Source organism: Saimiri boliviensis, chromosome 2 (assembly GCF_048565385.1).
Source record: "Saimiri boliviensis isolate mSaiBol1 chromosome 2, mSaiBol1.pri, whole genome shotgun sequence".
Taxonomy (NCBI): Eukaryota; Metazoa; Chordata; class Mammalia; order Primates; family Cebidae; genus Saimiri; species Saimiri boliviensis.
Window position 1 is genome coordinate 32,138,165 of NC_133450.1, and position 27,767 is coordinate 32,165,931.

Below are 27,767 nucleotides of genomic sequence, written 5' to 3' on the forward strand. Positions count from 1 at the left end.
CTTGGTCATTAAAACAACAACAAAAAATTCATGTATTTCACATTATTTGCTTTGATTTGTTCTCTATATACCTAACTCTCTTAACTACTTCCTGAAGATAAATCTCTATACTGTCCTCCAAAAAGACTGGCAAAGAAACTAGAAAAATTCAGTGTTGAGAGCAAAAAAATGCCAGTTAGAAAATGTATATCCTCGTTGGGAATTACTAACAAAAATCCAACTCCTTTAAAAAAAATGACATGTGGATACTAAGTAGTAAAGTTCAAAAAAAAAATCTGACAGAGACGCTTTCAAAATTATTTATATACAAGTACACAGACACATTCTAATCTATTTTTATATTTGGCATATGTAAAGGAAATACACACAATAATTTTATCTAATAATGTGTTGTTCAAAATTTCTCACAAAGATAAAAAGCTTCATATTAGGTATTACGTTGATACTAAATGTACCCAATATTTTTCACACTGAGATGAATTTCAATTATATAGAAAAAAAGTCTTCATTGCAGTACTGTTTGTAATAGAGAAGGACTGAAATCTACACATAAATGCCCATCAATAGAGAAACTGATGAAATAAACTATGGTACAGCAGTACAACGGAATATTATGCAGTAGCAAAAATACTGGGAAACCATTCTATGTACTGACAAAAAAAATCTCAAAAATATATTACTAAATGAAAAAACCAAGTGTCTATAGCCTGTTATATTTTGTATAAGGGGTGAAATAAAGCTGCATATGCAAATTTGGTGGTATATGCATAAAGAAATAGAAATACAGAAACTAACAGGGTGATAGCTATGAGGGAGGAGAGAAAAGGGTCATAGGAACAGGTGGAAATGGAACCCCGCAATGTAAACATAGTCATATTGCTTTGACTCGGGGACCATTTGAAACTATTGCCTACTTCAAATAAATCCTATAGGAAAGAAATTAACTTTCTATTTTAAAGCTAAATTTAAAACACAATCCACAATTCAAAATCCAGGAGACTGAAATGTCTGCCACCAGTTCCCGTGTCTTTTGGAATTGTGAATCAAGAGTCCTCACCTGGGGTCTTAGTCTTACTGTGTTCTATCACTGCAAACTGCAATCCTATCATAGCCATATGTCTTCCAAATGCTAACGCTATTGGTCCCATTAATCACAGAATCTTCTCATTGGAAGGGACTCCATCCTGTCATCCAATCCAGCCTCAGCCAGGAAAAAACAGGGATGGGCTAGCACAGAGTGATGACTACTTGTGAACACACAAGACAAAGCTACAGATGTCACTGCCTTCCTCCCCTGACTGGAAGGCCGTTGTGGCTATTTCCTTCCTGAAAATGTACAGACAGATCCACCAGTTGTCTGGAATCAATTTGGTAGCCATCTGAACTCTAAACATGCATTTGCTAATATCATACTCTAAGAGAAGATTAAAATTCTAGAAATGACAATTGTTCTGCCAAAGCTTCATTTATAGACAATCAGTTTTGGAAAAAATATTTCCCCAAGGGGTCATTTTTCAAAACTAGCTGCCTAAATCAAAGAGAAAATGACTAGTCAAACTCATTTCTCTTCACAATAAAATAATGGAGCAAGGCAATGAATAGGCTAAGTCAGCAGAGAATTCCACTCATGTCCTTAATCAAAGGGTCGGTGCTATTCATTACCACATAAACATTGCTCATTTCCTTACATCCATTCTTGAGATATTTATTGCAGACTTAAATTAAATAAGATCACTTTCTCTCTTACTCTATGAAAGATAACGTCTTAAAAATTTGAGAACCCAATAAATATTTTCATTTCACTGAATTTTTAATAATCTAGAAAAATGGTGACGATTCATTTAGGCAGTCATTACCGTGTACATGAAACCTGACATTTCCTAATGAAAACAGAACTACCAATTTTCTCCACTGCAAACTAGCAACTGTAACTTAAATATTTATAAACCAGATCCATTCCAATTTTATTTGGGTTGAACATATTCACTGAATACTGGGTACTGAAGTCTGCAGCAGTAATTCCAGTTTCTTATCCCATTCATGGGGAGGGAAAGGAGGACAGGGTGGCTGATGCATTGGTTAAGAATGCAGGCTCTAGAGCAGGCGTCCCCAAACTGTGGCCCCCTGAGGCCATTTATCCGCCCCCCCCACCCCACCGCCACACTTCAAGAAGGGGCAACTCTTTCATTGGTGGTCAGTGAGAGGAGCACAGTATGTGGCGGCCCTCCAACGGTCTGAGAGACAGTGAACTGGCCCCCTATGTAAAAAGTTTGGGGATGCCTGCTCTAGAGTCTAAGTGCCTGGATTCAAGATCAGGCTGCGCAGACCCTAATTGTGATTAGTGTTTGTGTCTCAGTGCTTTTATCTATAAAACAGGAAATAATAGTATCAAAGGATTCTAAGGATTAATTAATTCATAGAGACTATTTCTTTCACACAGTACGTGGCTTAGTCACTGCCAATAAAAATCATCTACTTTTCTTATTCCTTTACATGTGCCTCACACTTCTGCTCAGCAGGATTCCTTGCTGCCTCATGAATGCACTGTGTGTGTCTGTCCTTCCAAGCCTTGTTCCTATTGTTCTGAGTATGGACCATCCAATTGCTTATTCCCTGGCCTGTCGAAACCTACTTCCCTTCCAAGGCCCACCTCATTCTGATCCAGCAAACGAATTATGACTTGTCCCCACTGGCTGGTACCTCCATTGCTCTTCATTTGCAATTCTCTTATTAGATTCATTGTTAACTGACATCCATTCCAGTAATTTATGACCCTGTCTCCTTCATGGATAAAGACAATGTCTCACTATCCGAATTTGTTCTCTAGAGTATTTAACAACCCACAGAGTCATACTTACGAAGCATTTATTGGATTTGAAACAGTCACGCTTACTTGTGAAAGTAAGCATAATATGTCACCTACAACAGAAGCTCTCTCATAGGATATTTATAAAGATTAAATGAGATAATGCATTTAAAGAACTACTAACAAGTTACTATCTTATTATCAACAGTTCCTATTTCTTGAATGTTTTATCACATGCCCAGCATTATAATAAGCTTGACATGTGGGAACGCCTTAAACCAGGGTTTGACATAATCATCTTTCATTCTCCTTGCATAAAGTAGATGAAATAATAGGTATTTTAAAATGATTGTTGATGAAAAATGGTTCTAATATGACAAATTTAAAAGTATCTGAATTTTCTACATCATTTAAAAGTTAACTTGATTAAATGACAAAATTCCTAATAATTCACAGCAATGTTTTTACAATTATTTATTTATTTATTTAAGAGACGGGGGTCTCACTATGCTGCTCAGGCTGGTCTCGAACTCCTGGGCTCAAGCAATCCTCCTGCCTTGGCTTCCCAAAGTGCTAGGATTACAGGTGTGAATCATAGCACCCAACTTACAGCATAGTTTTGAAGATCAAAATATTCCAATATTCTACACTGAATTCCTAATTAGAAATAAAAAAATAAAGATAACAGATTTTTTTAAAACAATTAAAAACAAAGTAATTCAAGATATGTAAATAGAATCTTGGAAATCTTAAAACTGAAGAGCAGTATTATGCAAATTTGTATCTAGTGCTCAGGACTATTAAGGGATGACAGGTAAGAAAAACAGCTCTGGGAACTTCTGTATGACTTAATCCCCTTGACTGTTTAATAGGCCAATTGCTGCAATCTATTGCAAAGGGTTGCTGTGAGGATGAAATCAGATTATGTCAGTAAAGTGATTAGAATATAGTAAAATGAAGTATATATTTATCTCATTTGTTTCTATCATGAGAGATGCCCCCAACTGTACTGAAAGTGAAGATCAAGATGCATGACAATAAGAATATAAATTTTCTAAAGCATAAAGTGTTCTTCTAAATTCTTACCAGTGTGAAAATATTAGCAGGTTAGTTTTGTCTTCTCACTGCCATTTTATATTAACAATGAACATGGACATCAATACGTAGTGAAAGGCCAGGCACGGTGGCTCATGCCTGTACTCCCAGCACTTTGGAAGGCTGAGCAGGTGGATCATTTGAGGTCAGGAGTTCCATACCAGCCTAGCCAACATGGTGAAACCCCATTTCTAATAAAAATGCAAAAATGAGCAGGGCATGGTGGCAGCCCTGGGTAATCCCAGCTGAGGTGGGCGAACTGCTTGAGCCTAGGAGGCGGAGGTTACAGTGAGCCGAGATGGCATCACTGCACTCCAACCTGGATGACAGAGTGAAAGCCCGTCTCAAAAAAAAAAAAAAAAAAAAGTAGTGAAAGTCCCAGAAAGGCATCAGGATGGAGAATGTAAAAAGCGTGGATAAGCCCCAAAAAATCAGTTCATTTTCTAAAGTAAATTTCTTCAGGAATTGAAATGCCTACTTCAGCTCCCACATATATATCAAGTTAAATAAAAAACAAATGACTAGGTTTTTGTGCAGTGCTTTCTATTTTACAGATAAAATTTTAATTTGTTTTTCTGTTCACTTTAGCTTTTAATAGTGGTAAAATGAGGAATTAAAGCACCGAAGTGTTGAAAGGCAAAATGCCACTATATAGGAAACAAATTGTGTCTTCTTTTTCAAAGCATGATTATGTAAGACAGTTAATAAAAAATAGAAACGATATTAAAGGAATCATTTAAACCAAATGTAGAAAGAGATTTAAAGCTCTTTTTGATGAGTCCAGTTTCCTGGTATCACACTATGAATCTCTTTAAATATAAAGATATACAAAGCTGGATATTTTAAAATATGACGACACAGATGGAAACTAAAAATGCTTTGCAATGATTCATATGCGTAATCCACTGCACTTATAAGCATTTCCTTTTTAAAATCTGTATTTGTAAAGGCACCAAAATAATCAGTTTCTCAAAATAATTCCAAGGCACTAATGAGATTTCCTACCAAAGAAAATACTCCCAAGACTAAAAGCCTAAGTATGCATGTCGTCTGCCTTATCTCAGTGCAATCCTGGCTTTCAATGCTGTGTGTATGGAGATAAAAAAGACCGAGGCCAACCCCGGTGCTCTTTAGTTCCAGACACAGAGCTGTTCACATGGAATAGCATGCTTTGAACCTGTAGATTCCAGTGCCTAGTAATAACTACTGTCTAATAGTAATACTCCTGTTGAACGGGATGACATATTTAAGGCACTTACTTTCAAAGTAAAATTTAAGAGACTGATTGCCAAATTTTAATTTTGCCTAGTAAACATATTAAAGAAAACAACTCTCATATATTATGATTAATAATTTATGAAGGAAGGGACATTTTAATATTTCCAAGAATAGGAAGGGCGTAATTTCAAAACAATGGCCAGTTTTGAGAGTTAAATTTAACTTTGAGTTCAACTCTTTACAGTGTTCTTATCTTTCGTATGTGGATAGGACTACTCTTAGCAGATCAGCACCATCTGTGATCTGGCACTTGGCAATCACTAACAGAGGACACAAAATGTGTCAAATTCCCATAACGTCTACAACTAGGGTATCCATTTTGTATTTACTGTAGTTAAAACAAAGGAATGGCAATAAATACCTCCTTTACATAAAATAATGTTTTAATAGAAATTTCAATTGTTAAGTACATGACTATGTTATGTCTAAATGTTTTTATTCTCCTTAATAAACACAGTAATAGAAATGACTGAATCAATGAAGTTGGACCTAATCATAGTTTTTCTATACCTGTTAGAATAAATGTTCAGAATATTTACTGGAAAACAGCCTCCAGAATAGGTATGTTTATACATCAGTAGTCTTTTGAAGCATTCAAAGTGCATCAAATTTTCACATTACAAACAAGGATACTACTCACAGCATTCTTTAGATGTTACGTGTCAAACAGACATTAGCTGTGCATTATGAAAAGTCAAAGATTAGAAAAGAGACATCTGGCCAGGAGCAGTGGCGCATGCCTGTAATCCTAGCTAGTTGGGAGGCTGAGGCAGTAGAACAGCTTGAACCTAGGAGGCAGAGGTTGAAGTGAGGTGAGATCGCATCACTGCACTCCAGCCTGGGCAACAGAGTGAAACTCTGTCTTCCAAAAAAAAAAAAAAAAGAGAGAGAGAAGGCGTGAAAAGAGGAGAGAAAAAAGAGAAAAGAAAAGAAAAGAGATATCTAACTATTGCTTCATTATATATTCTCAGTGGCTGAATTAAAATAATAAATATACCTTAAAATGAATTTTTTGGACTCCCATTCGTTTTAATAAAATCGGAATTTTTGATTAAGGACATCCTATCCAAATGTGTTCATGAAATGACATTCACTACCTGGACCCTTCTGTGAAAAATGAACATAATGAGAAAAAGAAAGAAATAAAATATCTGAACCAACTTTATTTTTGGAGGAATTTTTAAATGTAATGTTAAAACTACTGGCCGGGCGCGGTGGCTCAAGCCTGTAATCCCAGCACTTTGGGAGGCCGAGGCGGGTGGATCACAATGTCGAGAGATCGAGACCATCCTGGTCAACATGGTGAAACCCCGTCTCTACTAAAAGTGCAAAAAAATTAGCTGGGCATGGTGGCACGTGCCTGTAATCCCAGCTACTCAGGAAGCTGAGGCAGGAGAATTGCCTGAGCCCAGCAGGCGGAGGTTGCGGTGAGCCGAGATTGCGCCATTGCACTCCAGCCTGGGTAACAAGAGCGAAACTCCGTCTCAAAAAAAAAAAAAAAAAAAAAAAAACCTACTATCACCCACTATTAGGATGCAATAGAGCTAAAATGCTAAAAGAAAGAATTAAAATAAGAGTATATAAATACATTATCTATAAAATTAGCCCATATGTTCAAATTATTCTAAGCAGAATGTGAAATTTTACATTTTTATATTTAAAAATCTTGGCTAGAATATACCTTTGGTGGTACTAATAGACTTTGAAACTCCTAAGCTTTTAAGAACAGTGTGGTGAAGTGGCACAGACGTTGAAGCAGACTATATTTGTACCCTGGTTCCAAAACTTAATAACTGTGGGAAATTGAATTTATTACTTAATCTCTCTGAGCCCCAGAGTCCTTATCTCTAAAATGCAAATAATAATAGTACCTTTCTCACAGGGTAGGGAGATTAAATGAGATAGCATAGTTAAGGCACTTAGAGAAGGAACTTGCAAACATGCTCACTACTATTAATAATTTATTATTACTGTTTTGTTATAAATATAACACTATTATTGCTGCTGTTATTTATTCTCAAGACACTTGAAAAATTTACTGTATATATAGATTATAAAAGAATTTAACATAAAGTGTCCTATTTATAAATTCTGACATACAGAATTCATCAAAAGAGAAATGTTCAGCATTCAGAGTAAGAAAAAGCAAAATAAGTAATTGCAAAGAGAGTGTCTTTCACAGTAAAAGGTATCCATTTTCTCCATTAAAACAAGAAATATTAAAGTCTGTATTCTGGAAGCCTAGTGGGAAATGTGAGCAAGAATGCCCTCCTCAGAAAGACAAACTCACCCCTTGTTCATCCAGTTTCATAAGCTGCTCTGTGACCTTGGGCGTGTTGAAGGCCAATCGCAGGCACTGGACGTTGAGCTCAGGAACCACGTGCTCCAGCACTTCTTTGAGAGGCAGCCCTCTGGCCGTCGAGTGCTTGGCTGTCGAAGGAATGGCATCCTCCAGGACTGAACCTCTCAGTGTCATGAGCTACAAGAGAGACAAGTGTGGTGAGGCTTCTGGGATGTGAGATGCCTGAACACATGTACATGCATGGCAGGCCTGAATTGTGGGGCTCCTCATAGAGTTGGGGAATGATTTTTGATGGGTAAAGCCAGTGAGAGAGAATGAATGAGAAAAGTGGTGGAGGATACTGAATACATGAAAAATGAAACCAGTCTTTCAAGACTGGTGGGGTCCAAAGGAGCACATAATCAAGACTTCTGAGGATTTAAATACCAAAACACCAAAAGTAACCAAAAATACATTTCCAAAGTAACAAAAATAACATTTCCTTAAAAGATATCAGTAAAGATCACCATGTCTATATGGCTATACAGTGTCACTATGCATACTAATTAGGGAATTAAGAAGGCAGAATCCCAGAGCAATGTCTGAAGAATAAATAGAGTTTGGATGTTATACTTCTTTAAATTATAAAAAGGGGGAGATAAAGTTTTAAGCTTCAGAATGAATGGCTGACAAGTGTAAACTATTCATGTCACCAAATGCTGCTGACACCGGACAATCATCGCTGTCAATACAGCAGCAAAAGCAACAGCAGCTGAAATTACTTTTGATTTTCTCTTATTTCTTAAAATGCTTTCCCTTCTTAAAAGACTCTCCATTACTACCTTAAGCAAAGACATTTTCCTAGGCAATGATGATTTGTCAGAGAAAAGTTAACCAGACATAAAGCCTAAAGTAGACTTAATTTCCAAGAATGTCTACATGGCAAAGTTGTTAACATAATTTAAATACTACATGAGGAAAGAAGAGAAAACCCATCAAATTGAATACATTTCCATTTAGCAACAGGAGCTACAAAAGCTAGTGAAGTGTATGTTGAGGACTGGGTGTCAAATATAAAGGTATGAGGTCAGAAACACGCAAATGCAATCTCAGAAGGACAAGATACTCAACAAAGCCTAACAAGGTCAGGTCCTCAGAGAGTCCAAAGGCAGAGAATGGATCACATGGCTCAGGGCATAAAGAAAGGCCCTGTCAAAAGGAATGATTTTAGGAAATGGCCATGAAATAGAACAATTTCTACAAAAACAAAATGTCAAGAGAGAACATGAGCAAAGGTATGGAGACTGGGAAAAAAAGGAGTTAAGTGGGAAGGAGTGATTATTGTAGATGGACACAAGAGTGCAGGGAGGAACGGATCATGCAGCTGCGAGCTGGGGGCGCACAGAAGACCATGAGGCTGACTACGTGATACATGCCTCACTGGGGTCCTACCGGTCAGCTCAGGACGTGCTCATAGAGGGACAAGGTATACTCAGAAATTAAGTGCAAATAAGACGAACTGCAGGAGGAAGCAACTGGAGGCAGAGAATATAATTAGAATGGAGGCCCTAAGAGTCTTCAGGTAACAGGCAAACCAGCCACGATTTAGGATTAGCAGGGAAATGGGAACCAAAGGAAGAATCACCAGGGAAGTAAAATCTAGAATCTAGAACAGGGATGTCCAATATTTTGGCTTCCCTATACCACAATGGAAAAAGAAGAATTGTCTTGGGCCACATATAAAATACACTAAGAGCTGATGAGCTTTAAAGAAAAAAAAAATCTCATAATGTTTTAAGAAAGTTTACGAATTTGTGTTGGGCCACATTCAAAGCTGTCCTGGGCCACATGTGGCCCTCGGACCATGGATTGGATGAGCTTGATCTGTAACATTTGCCCACAGGTGAGGTCAAGACAGATGGGAGTAGAAAAAGCAAAACTTAGTAACACCTTATTTTCAATACAGGAGAAAGTCAGTAGAAATATTTGCAGTCTATTCATTTGATGAGTATCTTTCCTCTTTCATTATAAACAATTTCTTTGAAACAAAAAGTAAAAATCATTTTCCTATTAATGTATAATTTGACTCAAATAGTTTTTATATCATTTTTAAATCATGGAAAATAGCTAACTCAGTTATTTGACTCTTTTCTTCATGAGATAATATATAGCTTGAAATAGGGAACCACAAAGGCTAGACGTGTTCTCAAATTAGAAGCCAAGACCAAAAACACGAGTCACTGCATCCTGAGCCACAGAAAGTAGCTAACTTCATGAAAGCCAAACCAGATGAGAAAAAGAATGGCTCATTTTTGACATCCCAGTCACTAGTATTACTAATATTTTTGTTAATGACTTCCAGAAACAAGAATGAAGTGAATCCTCCTAAGTTCTGTGTTTCTATGCTTAAAAACTCGTGCGTCATAAAATTTTGCTTATAAACAAACTGCCATGCCTACAAAGGTATGTCTTCTTTTATGTTTTGCACTGTTTATTTCTACTAAAATCAAAGAGATCTGTTTGTATTTCTGTTATCTTGCTGCCAGTTACTGGCACTAGAGTGTCACTGTAATGTTTTCTTATTTCTTGCCTTATTCATCTGCATGGGAAATTAGTAAAATGAGAAGTCCCTGATACAAATTAAATCTTATTTCATTTGTAATAAGTAAAAGGGCTTCAGTGAAGAGTGAAGTAACTATCTCTCAAAGTCCAGGAGCTACAGACAGGGACCGCTATTTAGAAACTCTATCAAAAACCTTATACAATATTACCATTAAACCAAATTTAGGGATTATTTTGTATTGGAAAGAAAAAACACTATATAAAAACTCGGGGCGATTAATTATATAAACATTAGAGGGAGGAAGGGAGGAAGAGGAGGAGAGACCTGGAGGAAAGGATGAAAGGAGAGAGGGAAGGAGGGAAGAGAGAAACAGGGAGGCAAGGCACTATCTGAGGCATCAGGCAGGTTGTCCTGAAGTACTCAGACAGAAGCCCCACCCTCACGAGGCTGCACTCTGGAGGAAGGGATTGAAAGCAAACAAAATGAATAAGTACAACAGAGAAGAAAGTGTTAAGTATTAGTGAAAAATAAAGCCCTGAATTGGAGATGAAATGGGAAGGTAGAAATTTTAGATTCAGTGGTCAAGGAGGGCCTCTGTGATTTCTGAGTGAACTCTAGATGGAAATGAGGCAACATGACAGAGAACACAGCAGTGGGGAGGAATGACAGGCATCTGAGCCCCAAGGCAGAGGTGTCCTGAGGTGGCCCAGGGAGGAAGGAGGCCAGTGTGGTGGGGAAAGGACCGAGCCATGAGGAGTTACAAGGGATGAGGCGCAGAGATGATGACTGGGAAGCAGATGTGCACGGTTTCCCAGGCTAGCAGGACAGTGGCTGTTTCTCAGAGGGAGATGAGGAGGCTTTCAAGGATTCTGAACTAAGGAATGACAAGATCTCAATGACATTTCAAAAGGAACCCCATTGGGTCAAAAGGATGCAGAGCTTCAGCAAAGAAGCGGGAGAGCAGTTCTCAGAGCAAGACCAGGACCAGGACTGCGCAGTGAGGGTAGGAGAAGTAGTTGAGTTCTGGGCATATTGTGAACACAAAATGAGCAAGTGCTGCTGACAGACCAGATCTCAGGGGCAGGAGGGAGAAGAGGAGAATAAAGTGTGACTTTAATGGTTTCCAGCCTGAGAAAAATGCAATAATAGAGTTGTCATGAAGTGAACATTAATTTGAATGTAAAAAACAAGTGGTAATGATTTTTTTGAACACTTGACTTGAAGCTTTTAGTCAAAGGCTAAGAAAACAGACCGAACAGACACAACTCATTCAAATGGGTTAGCTGGAGAGAGAGAGAGAGACTCTTATGATCACAGAAAGCAAGTCGAACATTTTGGGTAAAGGTAGCAAAGCAGAGAACAGAGGTGGGAAAAGTAAGAGTCGGTGTGGTTCACAGACCAGAGTGGAACTTAGGACAGGTATTAAGGTAGGAGGCAGAGGCTGGGATCAGCTGTGGAAAGCCTGCAAGATATGCTGGGAAGGGAAGCTCCTGCAAGCCAGTGACAGAATCCGACTGAAAAAGGAATCGTAGGAAACTTTAACCTCTGGCATGAGGGATGGGATGAACAAGTGGCAAGGAGATGAATTTAGCTGGATTAAAAAACAACACAGAAAAGGAAGAATTTGATGGGAGTTTAAATCAGAGTGGCCTTGGGAAGTGAAGAAGAGAATGGGAAAGACAAAAATACTTGGAAGTAAGATACCTGAGGATCACTAAAAACTGGTAGGATCTGGGAAGCTGAAAAGGAGCAACTACCTGCATATAACTCCAAAACACAGAATGTGATGTTCTCTGTGCCTCTGTGCTCAACAAAAGAATTTGCACCACGTAATGATTAGCTTTGTCATGGAGAAAAAGCACATGAGAGTATATTAGTTCACTTCTCTCTGGCCAGTATAAACAACACATTAGATATTTAAGTCTTGTCTTTAAAAGTCCTATATTTAATTTCCCTGGAGTTCAGGCTTAGGAACAATTACTAAGTGATGCCAACCCCTGAAACTTGCTTTGCATTCAGTGGGGGAAATGAGGCCAAAGGCCCTATTTAAACTAGTTTCAAAACCATTATTTTCTAGATGACTCAAGGGTATTAAGTATTAATGCACAGCAAAAATCCTACAGTGAAATAGCAGCTGAGAGGCAATAAATTGGGAACTGGCCCAATTATATAAGTTTACAAAGAAAAAGAAGAACCTCATAGTCCCAGACTTGTGCATAGGTTTTTTTAAAAAAAATTATGTGTGGGTTCTTTTTATTTTTCCATGTCTTTTTTTTTTTTTTTTTTTTTTTTGAGACCGAGTTTCGCTCTTGTTTGTAACCCAGGCTGGAGTGCAATGGCGCGATCTCGGCTCACCGCAACCTCCGCCTCCTGGGTTCAGGCAATTCTCCTGCCTCAGCCTCCTGAGTAGCTGGGATTACAGGCACGTGCCACCATGCCCAGCTAATTTTTTGTATTTTTAGTAGAGACGGGGTTTCACCATGTTGACCGGGATGGTCTCGATCTCTTGACCTCGTGATCCACCCGCCTCGGCCTCCCAAAGTGCTGGGATTACAGGCTTGAGCCACTGCGCCCGGCCTCCATGTCTTTTTTTTTAGTCCAAACTTCATTTTAAAATAAAAAACTCATTGATTGTATTTGGATTCCTAAAGAGCTCTAAAAGCCTGTTTCACTTACAATTAGCCCCTGGTTCAAAGAGTATACCTTCTAGGTCTCAGACAACGGGTCCCAAAGACAGTAAAGTGAAAGTGGAAGTGTCTCTTTCCCTCCTTTTTCTTGGGCGAGAACACGCTCAGCAAGAGCTTGGAAGCGTGGATTAAGTCTTCCATGGCCTTCTCTCATCCCTAACACTCCGGCCCTCAAGTTGCCTTGGTGCTTTCCAGCAGCCCTAAGCAGGATACGCAATATCCCACTGGGGATTCTGAGGGCTCCAGTTTCCTTAGGCCACACGTAAAGGGCATATCTTTCTCTGAATCAAAACTCTTCACACACATATTGCATCTATGCAGAGGCCGATGAAAAGAAGGGATCCAGATCTAACCATCTTGTCCACCTCCATCTCCACCAGAATAAATGAAAGGGACCTTCACTTATTCCAAATACATCTGTAACCATGTGCTATTAAATGTAATTGCTTTGCTACTGTTACTATTTGCCTTTCCCCCGCCATTTCAGTTAAACCTCAAATCTCTCTCATTTGTGACTTACCTCACTAGTTCTAAAAATTATTCGGTAGTTGTATGGAGATCCATTTTCTTTCATTTCTTCCGGTTTTTCCCTTCGAATGCTCACAGCCACTGGACCAAGATTCTCATCAGCCCCAAAATAGTTCCAATGTTCTTAAAATAAGACAAAACAAAGTTAGAAAATCTACCTAATACTTTGAAAATGTTACATTCTGCTCAGTATTTAAAGTCACCACTCAGAAATCGGATCAATAAAATGTAAACATTTAACAAATATTAATATTGTTCAATCAGTTATAAAAACAAAAACTTGGCTACACAGGTTTTGTTCCAGAGAAGATAACATTGAACACAGGTGGCCTGTTGAGTTTTTTACTACTCTACAGATTACTATTCTACTATTTCTCAAAATAAATTTGTATTTTCTCCCAATATCCTACTATTTAAATGGGTTACATTTGTGCACACTTCCTTGCCTAATAGAAGGCTTGTGTTAGGACTTTCTAGCTTCGGCTTTTTTTTTTTTTTTTTTTTTTTAATTCTAAACATATTAAGAACAAACTTTGAAGACAGGGGGATTCCGCCAGATTAAAAAAGATTTCCCTGAATTAGAGAGAGAGATGTGGAGCTGCAAGTCACTGGGTGACTCTGCCCCCAGGTAGCCTGTGTACGGTGGAGCAGGCACTCAGAGGAAAGAGCTTCACAGTGCCCCAGGGAGGAAGGACCCAGGCTCTGGGCCACAGCACAGTATCCCACAGTGCAGGGCTAATGTGACCTATGTGATCACGTGACTGACGAGCCCAGAGCCTCTCTTCAATGTTGGGGCCTTTTGCCCAAGGCCCCAAACCTTAGCACAAGCCTCCAAAGGACTGGTGCTGAATTTATCTTCTTGACAAAAAGAAAGGTAGGAATCAAAATTAAGTTAATTTATAGAAAATGCTGAAGTGATATTTACCGTGCATATACACCTTTTAAAAATTTAAACTGTTGATACATACGTAAGATGTTCACAGACGAAGAAGTCCACAAAACATGAAAATATATGAAAAACTAGGATAGATAATTTATTTTTCAAACCTCCAAATGCTTACTTTTTACATTATTCTGTTTCATTTATATCTGACACGGCTACATGACTGAATTGTGACATAACGTCATCACACAAAATGCACACATATTTGACAATACATGCTATTTCCATACAAAATATAAGTATTTGAAAATCCATGAGAATAATAAGAAAAATAGTATAAATGTCTAATCACATAGTTTAAAATTTAAGTAATGCATATGAAAATACTTTGCAGGTACTAAAGCACTATTACAAAAGCTACAGTCATAAATGTTGAGGGCTCTCTAAGAATATTACCATAAGCCATGGGAATTCAAAAGAAGAAAAACACAATGGGAATACAAGCAAGAAATATGTCATATATGAGAAATAACCCAATAAATGTCACAAAATTCATGTACAAACACTTATGTATATCCTCAAAGCACAGCACATGAGAATCACACTCAGATTATTTACTCTTACTTTGCACACAATTCTAATAAGCTTGGTTGTCTGGTCTTCAAGCTCACAGCTTTATTTCATAGGTGTGATAATTCCAGAAGTTGACAAAGTCCAGGCTGTAGGGCTGATACAGACTTGCATGCAGACAGCAATGTGATAGAACAACTGACAACAAGGAAGAAAACAGACAGGGAGGAGACAGAAATAGTATAAAAAAGCGGACAAGAACTTAAGGAGAAACAAGACAGTAGTCTGGGGCCATTTACTGAAGGAGCAGAGCTTAACACGCTTCGATAACCTCAGAGGATATTGTTGTATCACTGCAGCACAGAACAACGGTGGATGCCTTGAAGATGAGTGTGAGTCATATTCATTATCTGGTCCTTGTATTTCAAGGACTCTAATAAAAACCAACTTCTAGGAACTCCTCAAATACACCCACATACCCAAGAATGGGCAGGTGGCATGATAGTTCTCTGCAGCTGGAGAAATATCCAGATATAGGGCCACTATAAATTCATCATCAATAATCTCAACTCATCCTCATCTTCAAGCTTTCCCTGGTCAACTCTCTCTCCATTTCTCCAGGGAAGATGTTGCAAACACTCTCTATTCTCCTGTAACCATCCCTCACCTACTTTCTCCTTCATCTTAGCAAATGACAATGTGTCTGCATCACAAAGGAAATAAAGAAGCCATTTCAGATGCAAACTTACTCACCATCCACACAAATTTACCAGCATCCAGCCTCTTGCTTCCTTTTCTGTATGATCCAAAGCCCCACCCTGACCCTCATTTGCCCATTCCTCCTTCCTAGGGACTCAGGTTCCTTAATGCCTCTCTTTTTATCTTCAACTTTTCTCTCTAAACTTGCTAATTTCCATCATCATTTAATTACCTTTTAAACTCACATTGATTCTCAACTCCTTATCACCTGTCAGAACTAAAGAGTTATCTCTTCTGTCCTTTCTTCCACTGGAAACTTTTTGAAATAGCAGTCCGATTCCTCACTTCAGAATTATCATCTGAATTCCACTGCATGGGTCACCAATGACTTTCTCAAAGTTAAAACAAATGGCACTGTTGGTCCTTACCTGGCTCAAACTCTCCATAACATCTAGCATAGATGATCACTTTATGTTTCTAGAAACACTCTTACTTCCTAGTTCTTAGGACATCGCCTTCTTCTGATTTTCCTTCTACCACTCTGGCTGTACCAGCTCAGTTTCCCTCCCTCTTCCTATCTGAATATTCCACCCGCTTTCAGAAGTTCAACTGCCACCTCAATGTTGATGACTCTATAGTCTACAAGTCCACTCTAGACTTCTCTAAGTGTAAGATCTTTGTTTGTTTGTCTTTTGTCGTTGTTGTGTGTCTGTTTTGAGACACAGTCTTGCTCTGTTGCCCAGGCTGGAGTGCAGGGTGCAATCTCGGCTCACTGCAACCTCCACCTCCTGGGTTCAAGCAATTCTCCTGACTCAGCCTCCAGAGTAGCTGAGATTAGAGGCATGTGCCACCACGCCCACCTAATTTTTTATATTCTTTGTAGAGATGGAGTTTCACCATGTTGGTCAGGCTAGTCTCGAACTTCTGACCTCATGTGATCTGCCCGCCTTGGTCTCCCAAAGTGCTGGAATTACAGGCTTGAGCCACCATGCCCGGCCAAAGCCTGAGATCTTTACATTTACCTACTGGAACTGTTTGTCTCATAAACATCTGTAAAAGTGAAGCTAGCTCCTTCCCACAGAAACCTTTATGGTTCTGCCTCCAGTCCCTATTTCAGCAACTGCTACCACATTCACCCAATTGTTTATGTCAGACCCATCAACATGCTCTGTGAATTTCAGTTTCTGGACACCTCTGAAACCTATCTTTTCCCAATCCCACTGCCAGTGATTTGTCCTATCATCACTTGCCTGAGTGTTTGTAGTAGTCTTCCAACCGGTTTGCTTTTCTCCAACTCATTCACACTGCCAGATGATCCTTCTAAAATGCCAATCTGACCAACTACTACGAAACTTAAAACACTTAGGTTCTTATACCCTGAATTTCATGGTTTCCCAAAGGTCCTCATAACCTGTCACCATCAATCACTCCAGCCTCAGCTCAAACCTTTCACCCTGTTAAATCTGGAGAACCAGTGATACTAAAACTTCTCTTTCAGGTGCTCAAACTCACTGTCTTTTATTATCTGAAAAACTCTGCCTAGAACATTCTTTCCATAACCCCTCTGTATTTGGCTAAGTCCTCTAATTTTTGGGGCTTATCCTAAGTATGAAATAGACATCTTTGGTAAGAGGGACTCAATAATGAAAGAAAATTAAAGTGTTTACTTTAGATATTGATACTAATAACTTTATTTAAAAACGTTATGAATTCATAAAACACAATTTTTTAAACCAAATATTTAATATATCTCATGAACAAAAAACAGAAACATAAAAAATGTAAAAAATATATAAATTTATAAACTAAAAATATTAAACTTAATCATTTTAGTATTACTGGCAGATAAAATTGTGTTATTTAAAAAATCCTACATAAATGAAAACTAGAGACTAAAAATAAGGCTCCTTTATTAATAATGAAAACTGTAAAATTAATGATGATTTAAACATTTTGTGTGTCATCATCAAAACCTGACTACATTTTTTTGTAACTTTTCCCAGCTGCTGATGAAGTATATTTCTGAGTTGGGGGAATGGTGATGGGATAATTACAAACTAAATTCAAACACTTTCTTCAGACTGTAACTTCAAACAAATCCATCTCTGGTTAGATAATGCTAGGAAGCTATTTTTGAACTTGTGTCAAGTTTTTTCACTGAAAAAGAGCTGTAGCTATTATTTCCCAAGTATCTTTTCCAGCCAGTCTTCATCAGTATCCGTTCTATTAGTATGGATGGAGACTCCGGTCCAATATCCCATGCTAATTTCACCACTATCATCACCAGACTCTGCTTTTTGAAAAAGTCTTTGAACTTGAAAAAAATTATTTTTACACCAAAAGCTCTGTTTTTGTTCACTGTCCTTTTTTTGTCTCAAGGATTACAGAAGTATAGAAAAAAACTCTTTCTTTTTTTTTTTTTTTTTTTTTTTTGGAGACGGAGTTTCGCCCTTGTTACCCAGGCTGGAGTGCAATGGCGCGATCTCGGCTCACCGCAACCTCCGCCTCCTGGGCTCAGGCAATTCTCCTGCCTCAACCTCCTGAGTAGCTGGGATTACAGGCACATGCCACCATGCCCAGCTAATTTTTTGCACTTTTAGTAGAGACGGGGTTTCACCATGTTGACCAGGATGGTCTCGATCTCTCGACCTCTTTCTATATGAACACAAGTTTATTCTATTCCATGCCCTAATGTACTATTTACCTTTTGGTAGAGAAGAGTTTCATTAAGCAAAAATTTTGAGTATATTTTTTTTAGACAGAGTCTCACTCTATCGCCAGGCTGGAGTGTAGTGGTGCAATCTCAACTCAATGCAATTCTTCGGCCTCAGCCTCCTAAGTAGCTGGTACTACAGGCATGCGCCACCATGCCCAGCTAATTTTTGTATTTTTAGTAAAGACGGTGTTTCACCATGTTGACCACGATGGTCTTGATCTCCTGACCTCATGATGTGCCTGCCTCGGCCTTCCAAAGTGCTGGGATTACAGGTGTGAGCCACTGCGCCTGGCTGAGTTCTTTTTCTTTTTTTTAATATGGAGTCTTGCTCCATGGCCCAGACTGGATTGCAGTGGCATCATCTTGGCTCACTACAACCTCCGCCTCCCAGGTTCGCAATTCTCCTGCCTCAACCTCTCAAGTAGCTGGGACTACAGGTACATGCTGCCACGCCCAGCTAGTTTTTGTATTTTTTTTTTTTTTTTTGTAGAGACAGGGTTTCGCCACATTGGCCAGGCTGATTTTGAACTCTTGACTTCAGGAGATATGCCCGCCTTGGCTTCCCAAAGGATTGGGATTACAAGTGTGAGCCACCACACCCGGCTACAATTTTGAGTTCTAAGCTGGAAGATACTGGACTGCAATGTCTTCCTTCCTCTCAGGTCCCTGGTCCCTAGGCAATGCATCTACACTTGCTCTGTAATGTAGCATTTTAAATTTGTTTTCTTACTGCTCATAGACTTCCATTGTTCACTAGTGAAAATATCTACAATTACAAGGAGTTCTTCTAGCCTGATCCACAATTGTCATTCTCTTTCTTCGGGAGTGGAAAATTTAGAGGAAAAGGGGAAAAAGGACGGGCAGTTACAGATGAAGGGCATTAAAGAAAGGCCAAGGAAGACTTTGATGAGAAAATTCAGGATGAGGAAAGTCAGAAAAAGAAAAGGGGAAGGGAAGAAGAATTAGAAACTCAAGTAGGGTAGATAAAGTTTCTGATGGATGAACTGAAATACAGGTATTATGCCCCCAGAAATTATAGCATTTGAGAGCCAGCATACTGGGATGTCAAAAACCAATACAGCAATCACCATATTAGAATGACGTAATATAGCAAAGCAAAGCATTTTGCCAAGTACTCTAATAATCACCGCAATCATAAAAATATATGTATTTCCTTCTTTTTTACAGATATGGCAACTTTGATTTAAAAAAGATAAGTCACTTAGCCACAAGTAGTATATAGCAGTACCAGAGTCAAACATTATTTTAACTGCTGATTTCAAAGCTCATTTTCTTAGCCATTATAGGAAATATTATGTTTCCATATGTTTCTAAAGTTGTATTATGAATAAAAAATCATTAAATAAAACTTGATTCCTAAAGGAATAAACTATCTAGTCTAACGAGACATAATGCTTTATCCCTTGATGTGCTGTTTAGCTAAGGTTTTGTTGAAAGGGAGAGAGACTGACATTATATCTGTATACGGCTGACTTCCTTCCACCTACTCCATTCCTCACATTTAAGACCTAAACAAATGTTTAGTCTGAAGTTTTCTTATTAGTTCTGGTTCTTGAGTTTTAACCAGGATGGTACAAAGAGTACCAATGAATAATTATGTCATCATTAAAATGTTCCAGATAAATAGCTGTATTTTTGGTTGATGCATTCACAATAATAATAAAAATTTCACATTCTTAGTGAGGGGAAACAGTAAATAGTTCAGAGCTCAAAGTAATTAGATCAGGGGCAGTTCAATCACCTGATTATAAGGTGTACATAAGCATGTGTGTAGAAGGCAAAAAAAGTAAAGCTTGGTGTTTTACTTCTAAGGGGAAAGGAAACTACAGTTCTAAGAGTTATAGGCTTCAACTAGCAACTTCTGGATTGTTGTACTGGTTATCATGGTATCTGTAGGCTATGTATTAATCCTTCAGTTGCATACTTCCCTAAGGATATCGATGGCATAATCTGAACTGAATATAGTAATTATGAACAGTAAAAACAGTTTAATCTGTAAAGCTCTAATTTATGGCTTAATTCATCTACAATAGTTTAAATTTTTTAACAGAAAAAATAGACATGATGAACATGAATCAAAGAAACAGAAAGCAAATAAAACTTAGCTACTATCTCATACCTAACATAAAAAAACAAAACAAAACAAAAAAAACAACTACGTTTCTGAAATGAAAAACCAGCCCTTGATAGAGATGTAATATTGCTGTAACACATTGCTGGTGGCACTACAGATTGGTATCAACTGCTTCAGAAAGCAGTATGGCAAGATACTTTAAACTCACAAAAATATTCATATCCAAATCTTAGAATTACCCTAATTGATCATATAGAAAGCAAAATAAGACCTTTTCCATTTTTCTCTAGGAAAAAAAAAAAAGTATGTCCATGTATAATGGGGATGCTGAAGATACAAGTATAAGCAGACAGAATTGGGCTTCATCATTTATCAGCAGATCAAAGAATGAAACAGTGACAACTTCAATAGTTTAAATTAAAATTATCTCACCATTTTTAACATTCTAAAGTATTTTTAAAAAATAGTCTACTTGGTTGGTTGCGTATGTGCCACCATCAGTATAGTTAACAACTTAAAGTTTGATCCTCAATGTTTTCATCAGTTTAATTTTTCATTAGACACACACATGCACACACATGTTTAACTACAGCACTATTTACAACAGCAAAGACTTGGAACCAATGCAAATGCCCATCAATGACAGACTGGATAAATAAAATGTGGCATATATAAACCATGGAATACTAGGCAGGCATAAAAAGAATGAGCTCATTGTCCTTTGCTGGAACATAGATGAAGCTGGAGGCCATCATTCTCAGCAAACTAACACAGGAACGGAAAACCAAATACCACATGTTCTCACTCGTAAGTGGGAGTTGTAACAATGAGGACACATGGACACAGGGAGGGGAACATCACACACCAGGGCCTGTCAGGGGGTTTGGGGCAAGGGGAGAGAAAACATTAGGACAAACACCTAAAGCATGCAGGGCTTCAAACCTAGATGACAGGTTGATGGGTGCAGCAAACCACCATGGCACATGTATACCTATGTAAAAAACCTGCATGTTCTGCACAGGTATCCCAGAGCTTAAAGTAAAATAAAATAAAACAAAATACCAAGTAGAAAAACCACTCACTCTTCAAATTTTTCAGGTTTTGTTATTGTGCAACTTCTTACATCTTAATCTGACTAATGACTAAGTTAGAAAGAGAGGGCAGAGCTAAAAGACTGGAGAAATCAATGTAAAAAAAAAAAGAAAGAAATTTCTTCTCTTGTTAAAATGAAACACAGGTTTGCCAAAGTGGACATAATAAGAGGCCAATTGCTTAAAGAATGGCTCTCCGTCTGGGAAGTGCACCATTCAGAGAGTCTCAGTTTCTTGTCCTCAAAGGGCTCATCCTAATTATAAGGGTAGAAGTTCCATGAAAACTAAATAGCCTTAGACTTTGCACCATAATCAAAACCAGGTCAGAGTAATGGATGGGGACACTTAAACAGGACTGGCCACATGCCGGAATTCTCTCCCAAAGCATGGCACTAAGCTTCTAATTATTGCTGCCTAAGAGTAATTGCCCACATTTACAAAGTGAATAGTATTCTGACATTCCATTTCTTCTTCCCATAGGTATGACACTTAAAAAGTAGGGCCGGGCGCGGTGGCTCAAGCCTGTAATCCCAGCACTTTGGGAGGCTGAGGCGGGTGGATCACGAGGTCGAGAGATCGAGACCATCCTGGTCAACATGGTGAAATCCCGTCTCTACTAAAAATACAAAAAATTAGCTGGGCATGGTGGCACGTGCCTGTAATCCCAGTTACTCAGGAGGCTGAGGCAGGAGAATTGCCTGAACCCAGGAGGCGGAGGTTGCAGTGAGCCGAGATCGTGCCATTGCACTCCAGCCTGGGTAGCAAGAGCGAAACTCCGTCTCAAAAAAAAAAAAAAAAAAAAAAAAAGTGGGGTAATGTACTTGTCAAGATGGAATTTGGGGGTTTAAAACCGTAGCTGATTTAAAACTGTAGCACTTAACTGGCCTCTAACTTTTCAATAAAAGGTAAACTTTAGTATGAAGTTATATTGATTACTGTACCAAAATGATTCAAGAAAAAAATACAAAGAAAACTCTATTTAAAATAAAAGGAGGACATACATTCCAACTTTTCTGTACAGAAAAAAATAAAAAATAAATAAAGGGAGGATAAAGATGAGCAGAATCATAATGAGAGTTTTTTTGTTGGCTGCCATCAGTCTATGACAAATAGCCAATAGTTATATTTTTTAAAATCAAAACTCACTAGTCATCAAAGAAACAAAATGTCTTTTGTTGGTTTATAATAAACGTTCAAAAATAAAAATCGTAAATATTCAAAATAGTTAAGAGAATGTTAAACTACAGTCTTAAACATACCAGTGGATCTTTCTGGTCTAAGCTTTCTTAAGAGCAATTTGGCAATAATAATCAAGGTTCCTGTAAAGCTTACATTTCTTTCATTTACAGGGCTCCACCTTATGGTAATAATTAGATATGTGTAAAAATTTATATTAACAAAGCTGTGGCTATAAATAGAAATTAGGGGGTCTATAAACTTAACTTAAAAAAACCACATCTTTATTTTCACTAACTTCTAACTGAAATTTATTGTTTCCATCTATTATAAATGTAGGCAACAGACTATATTATTAGTTGAACATGTGACTTTGACACCAATAGAAATTTGTTGCAGACATTATCAGAATATTAATTATACTCACCACTACTTTGAAATGATGGTAATTAACAGAGCTGCTGCCAGGTCTTTTTTCATGAAATAAGAAAGCAGCACATCCATTACTATGTCTCAAAATTTTAACAGTTTTGCAACTGTGTTTGAATATGTTTGGTTTGCTTTGTATTTTTATTCCATGCACTTTAACATTTTTCTGGCTGGGGGTCAGTGGCTAACTAATCCTAACACTTTTGGAGGTCAAGATAGCAGAACTGCTTGAGCCTAGTCGTTCAAGAGCAGCCTGAGCAATAATGAGACACCATCACTACAAAAAATTGGCAGAGTGTGGTGGCTCACGCCTGTAATCCCAACACTTTGGGAGGCCGAGGTGGATGGATTGCTTGAGGTCAGGAGTTCAAGACCAGTCTGGCCAACATGGTGAAATCTCCCTCTAAAAATAGAAAAACTAGCCAGGTGTGGGGGCGGGCACCTGTAATCCGAGATACTTGGAAGGCTGAGGCAGAAGAATCACTTGAACCTGGGAGGCGGAGGTTGCACTGAGCCCAGATCACCCCACTATGCTCTAGTCTGGGCAACAGAGAGACTTCATCTAAATCAATCAATCAATCTTAGCTAGGCACAGTGGCGCACACCTGTAGTCCCAGTTACTTGGGAGGATTGAGCCCAGGAGATCCAGATGGCAGAGAGCTGTGATCACACCACTATACTCCAGCCTGGGTGACAGAACAAGACCCTGTCTCAAAAGAATAAATAAATACAATCTTATTCCAAGGAGAGTTCATAGGCTTCACTAAACTGTTATAGGCATCAATGGGGAAACAACAACAAAAAAGATAAGACCAGCTACTGTAAGCATTATCTATTATAACAAGAAATGGGGAAAACAACTGAAAAACTTTAAGAGATGGCATAGCCCAATACAGAAGCAGGACAAAAATATAAAACTGTATTTAAGAATCTTTATTTATGGCCGGGCCCGGTGGCTCAGGCCTATAATCCAAGCACTTTGGAGGCCAAGGTGGGCGGATCACCTGAGGTCGGGAGTTCAAGACCAGCCTGACCAACATGGTGAAACCCCGTCTCAAAAAAAAAGAATCCTTATTTATTTAAAGAAGGAGTATGCATGTATTAAGACTGATGGGGTAGAAATAAAATCACTAGTATCCCGACCGAATTAATTTTCTATAGTTTCTATGTTTTTCTATAATTTTATATATATATAATTTTTATAACTGTAAGCTTGTTTTGTTTTTTTTTGGGGGGGGGTGGGGGGTGGACAGAGTCTTGCTCTGTTACCCAGGCTGGAGTATAGCGGTACAATCTCAGCTCACTACAACTTCTGCCTCCTGCGTTCAAGCAATTCTCTTGTCTGAGCCTCCTGAGTAGCTGGGATTACAAGCACACCACCACACCTGGCCTTTGTATTTTTAGTAGAGATGGTGTTTCACTAGTTGGTCAGGCTGGTCTCAAACTCCTGACCTCATGATCTTCCTGCTTTGGACTCCCAAAGTGCTGGGACTAAAGGCATGAGCCATCACACTCAGCTGGAAGATTTTTTTTTTTTTTTTTACCATTAATAAACGCATTTGGTTTGCAAATGGTCAATGACTGTAACAAATATGTTTAAAAGTTGCATATTAATGCAACTTTTTATTTTTAATGTTAATACCAATTCAAACATTTAGCTTAGGGTAAAAACATTTAAATGAAAGAAATGACAATGAAACACCTGTTTATAACTGAATTTCCTTATATTTAAAACACCCTTTATACCTCCTTAATGGGGATATCGTAGCAAGATGTCTTCCTACATAAAAGGCTTTAGAAGAATTTAGGAGGAAGTCTCTAACAGGTGGCCAGAAATTCAGTTAAGGCAGAAGTCACCACTGCTCACAAGGGCAAGGACCCTGCAGTGTCCCAAACACTCAGCACACCCTACATATTTGTTGACTAAATGTCCACATGAGTCCTAGAGGTAACTTCGGCTCGTGCTTCTCTCATACTTGACTTGAATACCAATAGGAAGATGTCTCGTCTCATTGCCTTGATGCTCGGATTAATGGGGTCCCCATACAGAGGAGGGAGTTCCATTAGAAGACAAGAAAAGGAATTGATGCAATAAAGCAAATATCTTTTTGAGCACATAATGTCAGGGCTCAGAATAAGGGTCTCATTGTCTGAAGATATAATGAGATATGCATTTGGGAAATAGGTGGCAAGCTTGATTTTATATGTCATCAACTTCTACTGAAACAACAGATTTAAAAGGCCCTTTGTTTTGAGAATGTCAAAGAGCACAGAAATTCAGTGGAATATGGAAATCAGTAAACAAGGTAGTTGCTTTGATCTTTTATGTGGATGGTGTTGGGGCACAGGTAACAATACCCCAAAGTATGGTGCTTTTGCATGCTGGGCACTTTTGAACTAAAGAAACTGAAAAGCCTGAGAAGCTGCCTCAGAACCAAGGACCTTCTAATCTTCTCTAGTTTCTTCCCCAAAAGCGATGGGAGGAACTCTCTGGAATCTCCTTACCTAACCGAGAAAATCTCGTATCAAAAGAAGTGAAATTGTCTTAAAACTCCTTCCCCAGGAATCACATCAGATAACCAGGAAAGATTAACCACCTGAAAACACAGGCCAATTTTTGCAGTGATGGTGTCTCACTATGTTGCTGAGGCTGGTCTTGAACTCCTGGGTTCAACCAGTCCTCCCAACCACCAAAAGCGCTGTGATTAGTAAACCATTGCCCCCTTGCCAGAAAAATGTTTTAAAGTGCATAGAAGAAAAATGTTTTAAAGTGCATGGAATAAAAATACAAAGCAAAACAAGCATATTTAAACACAGTTGCAAAAATGTTAAAAGAGAAGACACTAATAGTCACCACACCATGGCAGGTTTTTCATCTATTATGCTGAGGGCAGTTCCTGGGAATTACCTGGGAGACTTTATCTGCAAATTAATACAACCACAGTTTGTAATGGAGTTCTGCCCCTCACCTTCCTGTCACCTCCTCCTGGAACCCAGGAAGCTTTGTCCAGGACGTTATCTATTCTTTGGGCTCATTCATTTCCCGCCCCCCCACACCCAAAATCATTTACTACCCCTCACAACTGCCTATATTCCCAACTCCACATATACCATAAAGGTGCTTTTTAAGCTTAAATCCTCTGGCCAATCTTTCAGTGTCATATCTTCTATGGTTCCTGTTTATGCATGTATGACTGTATATGAAGGTTTTTATTTGTTTTTAATTTTTTTTTTCTGCCTGAAAAAGAAGTAATTTTTTTAAACTTTTCATCTGGACTACTTTTAGAAAAGAAAAGTTACAAAAATGGTACAGGTAAATTTCCATATTGCTCACTCAGACTCCCCCAGTGTTAACATCTTATATAACAGCATACAGTACAATAATCATTGTCAAAATCAGGAAACTGAGCCTGCTTTGTTGGGATGGGTTGGGAGTGTGGAAAGACTCCCCAGTGCAGGGTAAGTGAGAGATAACCAATGGGCCACATTTCCATTGTGGATTCACTCCTGTGATCCTCTCTATGGAAGAGCCCCATGACCCTTGCAGGTCTTGAAACAGATAAAAGATGCCTGGAAACCATGGCAGGGCATTGCTCAGGAGGAAGCTCACAATTGGTCCAACATACCATCCTGAGTCCTGTGCAGCTACAGCAAGACACCATTTTGAGAGCCTAGCCCCAAAGAGACGGCATTCTGCGCTAGGGATCAACAGCACTTGTGTCTCCACATTTCTGGAACCCCACTGACATCCCCTATATGCAGCCACTGCCACAGCAAGCTATTACCACCAGGGCTGAAGCATAGGCCACCTGGAGAGCAACCCCTCTTCCTCCAGCAGAGAAGATGACCCATTTTCACATGCCCAGACAGACTTCACAGCCTCCAGGTGCCACTGTTGTGGGCTGCCATCACTGGGCTGATGCACAAGGGAAGGGCATGTTTTCCACCCATCTGCAGGTGGCTGCTGCCACTGAAAGCAATCCCACCCTCCCCAGGAGCACAGACATAGGGCAGCTGCTGCCATCCCTACCTGAGCAATCTTCTAGGGGTCTGGGGATAATCCAGCCCCTACCAACCACAGCCAATGTTTCATGTGCCATCAAGGGGACTGAGGACAAGGTCTCTTGGCCCACCAAAGCCATGGCTAACACCAGTGCACACCACTTAGAACTCAGAGGGTCATTTCACCACTGTTACTGCTATCACCCCTATCATGTCTGCGGCCCAGGACCCAGGACTCCACAACGGTACAGCCCACTGCCATCATTACTGGTATCCAAGCAAGCCGCCTCTAGCCCCTGAATTAACCTCCTAGGACCTGCTGGCACAAGTGCCACTGTTTGCTGCTCTGAGGCCCAGGAACATGGAGACTCAGTCCAACACTGCTACCACGGGGACTCCCAGTCACCAGCAAAAGGTCAGCAGAGCCTCCATTAACAACTGTAACCGAAGTCACTGAGGAAATCACAGACACCATGATGCTGCTTATAGACAAATTCTACAGAGACTATACTACTACAAGCATACCGAATCAAAGTCAAAATGCCCTATCCAACCAGTACCACAGATAGATTTTCAGGAAAAACTTCTTCCCCATGAAAGCAAACTCGAAAAACTGCAAGAAGCAACCGTTACACCAGATGTGTACATAGCAATGTAAGGACATAGAAGACATAAAACAACAACAACAAAGAAATGTAACACCTTAAAAGGAATAAAATCATTCTCAGGAACAGACCCTAATCAAAAAGAAATACGCAAAATCCTGGAAAAAGAATTCAAAATGTTGATTTTAATGAAGCTCTGCAACCAAATACTGAAAAACAACACAAATATATCAGAAAAGCAAATGTATCAGAAATTGAATGAG

The 27,767-nt window shown here is 38.9% G+C and overlaps 1 protein-coding gene across 17 annotated transcripts in view; it reads right to left on the bottom strand.

The window, feature by feature from the left end:
• The window catches only part of SIPA1L1 (signal induced proliferation associated 1 like 1), a 391,460-nt gene that overhangs the window by 106,905 nt on the left and 256,788 nt on the right, over nt 1–27,767 (bottom strand). For all 17 annotated transcript variants that reach the window (XM_074393047.1, XM_074393044.1, XM_010335233.3 and 14 more), the window contains 2 exons: nt 13,231–13,361; nt 7,470–7,658 (listed from right to left, as the gene is read on the bottom strand). In XM_074393047.1, the coding sequence (XP_074249148.1) occupies nt 7,470–7,658; nt 13,231–13,361 (320 nt within the window). The remainder of the gene's footprint in view (nt 1–7,469; nt 7,659–13,230; nt 13,362–27,767) is intronic.